Here is a 4,986-nt window from a genome sequence, read left to right as displayed (position 1 = left end):
TGGAAGGGGCAAGAGGGGCGTTCCTCGGTGGGGTTTGCCCATGGATTTGACGGACCTCAGTAATGTGGTTATAAAGTCTCACCAAATACACACTCAGAGACTAGTGACAGACTACAGACCGCTGTGCTGTACTGCAGCTTAGAATCAATCATTCTGGCTTGTAGAAGAGAGCAGCACTGGACTAACACAGACACACTGCATCCACAAAGGCAGGTGAAAAACAGCAAAGCAGACTCACTCACCACAAGAAGCCATGCTGTTGTTCATTAGGATGTTTATTCTCTGAAGGCAAATCAATGAATATATGTACTTTTTACAGTAAATGAGGAACATCTCTATACTTTAATAATGTAAACAATTTCTCAAGAGAAACATACTCAGTTTAAAAGGAAGCCATAGTCTTTTTAAAACTATTTACATGAATTAAAATATAATTTATAACATCAGATAATTTCAGCTATTTTGGTAAAATTATCTATGAAACTAGATTTTAACAATTCAAAAATACAGAAAAGCTTTGTCTCCACATTCTCAAGACATGAAATCACACAACAGAGGAGGATCCAAACTAAACAGCATATAAATAAAAAGCAAAATAAACCAATGTATGTAAAAAATATAAAATCTTACTAGCCAAATACTTTATAACAAAACAAAGTTTCTTAAAAAAAGGAAAAAAAAAATCGGGCAATGATTGGTGGATATTAGATATGATCAGTGGAAAACACAATCGGACGCCTGCCAATCCGTGGAAAGTTCTATAGGACATGAGAGCGCACAGGATGGCATGATTAAGTGCTGACATCGAGTCAACGGAAGAGCGACTCCGCTGGGCAGTCGTGAGGCCGGTCGCGTACCACAACGCTTAACATTCGAAAAAGCAGCTCTGATTTAGAGGGAGGAGTCTACAGTGTCAGCACTATGGAGACGGCTGGGAAAACTGAACCAGGCCCATCACTGGAGGCCTGATTTGGATCGCTGGCACTGGATGGAAACTGAAAGCCAAACAGTCTGACACGTGTAAACTGCTCCGGTGTGGCAGCCCAGATCCGTGTTTTTTTTGGTAAACAACCGTTTTGAAGTGAAAAGCATGGACACCTTTTTAATCATTACTTAAAGCAGTGTTTCGCAGTCCAGTCCTCGGGGTCCCGCAGGCGGTCCATGTTTTTGCTCTCGCCCAGCTGACTATCTGGCAAGACGTTGGGAGGGAGCAAAAACGTGAACCACTGTGGGTCCCCAAGGACCGGATTGAGAAACACTGATCTAAAGAGTCTGGCTCCCTTTGGAAGTGTTCAGGTTTGGATTCCTCCACCCAACACTTTAGTTAGTCATTAAAATTTGCTGAAAAGTGCTCAGAACACTGGAGGAAATGGTCAAAGGTTTCTATATGAAATTATATATTCATCTATACATCTATCTACACACACACAAATATATCTATATATGTATATACTGTTTATAATATGGCTGTATTGAAAATTACTTCAGTAATTAATAAAACACGTAGCATTTTAAAGGACATTTAACTGTATTATTAAAAGCTACCGACAGCTTTATTTCCCCCTGTAGCTTTAAGGCTCTCCTTGTGAGATTCTTAACTGTTTATCTGTATCCAGCCACCAGCTCAACAGTAACCCCTGGCAAGAAACCAGTCCAACAACCTGAAATAGGCTCAAATCTGGCCACCCGCTTCCCCTCATCCTGATCTGCAGGAGGAGCTGCTGGGAGTTTAGCAAGAGGCCGTTCTGGACCACGGCGTCCGTTCAAACGCCCGCAAACGAACAGGAGTCAATGCCATTCTAACCCAGCTTAAGTGGAAGCCTTAAAAACGCACAGACACACAGGCCTTGACTTTGTGGGACGCCCAGTTGCATTGTGGGAATGGACGAAACACCGCACTGATTCACGTGTGATATTTACCCGCATTAGTCTGTTACCAATACAATCGAGAACCATTCTGTTAAAGAATGTCTGGACAAGCTTCTCCCCTCCCACTGGCTGGCAAGGCTGACTCGTTATCACATATTGCATCTGTACTGTTAAAAAATAAAAAAAACATTAAACTCATTTAAAAATCTCCCATTGACTTAGGGTACCCCCCAAGTACTCCCTAGAATTCCCTTAAAGCATCTCCCTCCTGCCCATTGCCATCTCTGCAGTCCCCAGATGAACAGTGAGTGACCCACCCCCTCACGGGGATTGGCTGCCAAACGCACGGCCACAACGAATCCCGGTGTGGATCTCCATAGACATCTTATAAGCCATTAGAACAAGGTTAAATCATGTAAACCTGCACGTCCACCTGCCGTTAACTAGTCCGCACATTAAGCACAAACACCCGTTAGGCGCAGTAGGAGGAACAATTCTGCGTTTCTCCTGGGTGGCACCAGCAGAGGGCGCACTTTACGTTGGGGCCGGTGGTTTACCCATGAAGCCAGGGAGCCGGGCCGTGAGGTTTTCTGTGCCGCCAAACGTGCCGCTGTGTGCTTAGCGTGCGCTCTAGCACGTAGGGGGGTGCTGTGATGTAAACATTCGATTCACGTGTGTTAAGGAAGAGAAGTTGTAGAAAGTGGAAAGAGGGGGCCCTGCCGTGACAGCCCCCCCCCCCACAGGGTCAAACTGCATCCTACCGGGGCTCACAGGACTGAAGATTAACAAAGGGTGGGGGAGAACAAGGCTTATCCCCCACTCCGCCCCCCCCCCCGGACCCCCGGCAACAGCAGCGACTGACACACCACAACACAAGAACAACACACCCAGACAAGGTTAAGTGTCAAAATCAGACACAAACATTAGAGTTTATCAATGAGGCAAGTGCTTCGAGCCCACAGAGAAAAAGAAAAAAAGAAAAGAGAGAGAGAGAGAGAGAGAGAGAGAGAGAGGGGAAGTAAAAGAGAGCGAGAACAACGAGGTAGATACCCCTCTGTTTCCTCTAGGAACGAGACTTCCAGAACATTTCGACGCTCCCAGCTTGCCACCATGTGGCCGACCCGCTCAGCGAGGCTGCAAGGGATTATTACGGGGCGGGGGGGGCGGCTATGGGACAAGAGCCTAAACGTAGGGCACTATACTACTAGTCAAAAGTTCTTTCACACACACAGATTTTCTACATTTGCATGTTACTCACTTAACATTTACTAAAATACACTTGATATTCTTTGCTAAGAAATAAATTTACAGTATGTTCACCATTTGAGTACCGTTATTAGCAAGAAAATGTCATATCTTTGATTCATCAAAATAACCTTCTCTAGCAGTTATAGCAGCAGAGAAAATTTAAGGCATTCTTTCTACAAGGGACATTAAACACTGCTCTACTTCATGGAATGAAACGGTTAACTAATACATTTAAAGTTAAAGGACAGCCTAGATTTTGACTATGCCATCACCACACAACCAGTTAATAGGATGTCAGACATGCACTGTTACATTCTCTTTCTATGATATAAAGGAAACTTGTTTTATTTGACTTATATTTTCATTTATAGTTCTTCACTCAACTTTCCAGTGCTTAACAAGAATAAGAAAATCTGCAGTTTCTGAAATAAATGGAGAAGCAGTAAAAACCTGTGGTGTGGAAAAACTTTTGCCCAGTAGTGCAGGTCCTGCGAGTGTAAAGATGACAGGTGTCACGTTCGGGCGACAGGTTAAGTGCTTCTTTGGACAACAGCTGATGCTTTTAATACTTGTCATTAATAGGGTCTCCAGACAACAAAAACACCAGCGTTGTGCCCTGAGCTCCCCAACACTGTGCTACAGTGCAAACCTTCAGAAACACACTTTGAGTAATTCGCCTACTGGATCTTCGTTATTGCGTTAAGTGCTAAGAAACAAACATCAAAAATGGCAAAAAGGCTAGAACAGAAGTCAGAACAAAAAAAAAAATCATGATAATTGCTTAAAAACTGGCCATGTTTTAATTGCTGTGAAAATGGGGCACATTTTAATTGCCATTTCTTTAGGAGGTAACAGTCCATCCCGAAAGAGCAGTTAGGGTCCCTCACCGGGACTGCAGCCTGTCATCTTTACGCAGGGAGTAAGGGGGCGCAGTCAGGACGGGTCCGATTCACAGGCGGCATGGGGGGAGGGGGGGGGTCAATGGCGGAAGATCAAGAGCAAGAAAACCATCACCTCAGGACAAGTGCATAGATGAAATCAAGGAAGCGCTAAGTTTACAAAACGAGGGCTTTTTTCTTCTTTTAAACTGTAAACTCTAAGTTGTCTTTTTTTTCTTTTCTTGTGAAACACAGTTTTACACCCACGGCTTGCCATGTAAAGCGTTTTTTTTTTCCTTTAGAATTTCCCCACACATGACGACGACGACTAAATGGCGAATGAGGCTTGCGGCTCCACCAGTACTGACTACGGGGTTACAGACGGGACGACACGCACACACACACACACACACGCACGGCACGACGACCAATGGGAGGACGGGCGGCTCGCCACCGGGGTGCGATCACACTCAGACACAGAAAGCAGCTTTCTGCAGTTCAGAGTACTTTAGTTTTTAGGCTTTTTTCCCACCCCCCCGTCCTTGAGTCCGCCTTTCTCAGACCCCCATGCGAAGGAGGTGACGGTCCACTTCTGGTTCCGATGTTAAAAATGTAAACATTAGGTGGTGCCCTGACTGACGTCCTGGCGCCAGTCTTAAGGGTGGGGCTTTAAGGCGTGTCAGCGATGCAGGCTCCTCTGCGCCTCCTTCAAGAGGGTGTCGAAGTCCAGCGCGTCGTACTTACTCTTCACTGGTCCAGGTCCCGCTTCATCTGCACAAAGACAGCCACAGCTGCTTGGTCAGCTTCACCTGGCTAAAAGGATCCTGGGAGCAGAGCAGCATTTGGCTGCTCATGGGAGTTTTATTTACATTAAAATGTTCTGAGGGCAGAAGGAACAATGATTGGCAATGATTGGTTCAAGCAACAAGACAAGATGGAACCAACCAATCAGATGTCTTGGTCCCACCTCCTTTTGTTGCTTGGACCAACC

General features: G+C 45.1%; 1 protein-coding gene across 1 annotated transcript in view; it reads right to left on the bottom strand.

Annotated features, from left to right (window-relative positions):
* Positions 1-257: 257 nt before the first annotated feature.
* ppargc1b (peroxisome proliferator-activated receptor gamma, coactivator 1 beta) overlaps positions 258-4,986 on the bottom strand; it is a 37,397-nt gene continuing 32,668 nt past the window's right edge. Inside the window, exon 12 of the mRNA XM_072717328.1 lies at positions 258-4,766. Coding sequence (XP_072573429.1) covers positions 4,675-4,766 — 92 coding nt within the window. The 3' untranslated portion in view covers positions 258-4,674. The remainder of the gene's footprint in view (positions 4,767-4,986) is intronic.

Source organism: Paramormyrops kingsleyae, chromosome 10, assembly GCF_048594095.1.
Source record: "Paramormyrops kingsleyae isolate MSU_618 chromosome 10, PKINGS_0.4, whole genome shotgun sequence".
NCBI lineage: Eukaryota > Metazoa > Chordata > Actinopteri > Osteoglossiformes > Mormyridae > Paramormyrops > Paramormyrops kingsleyae.
The sequence above is the reverse complement of the archived record's forward strand: the minus strand, read 5'-3'. Positions and strand labels throughout refer to the sequence as shown.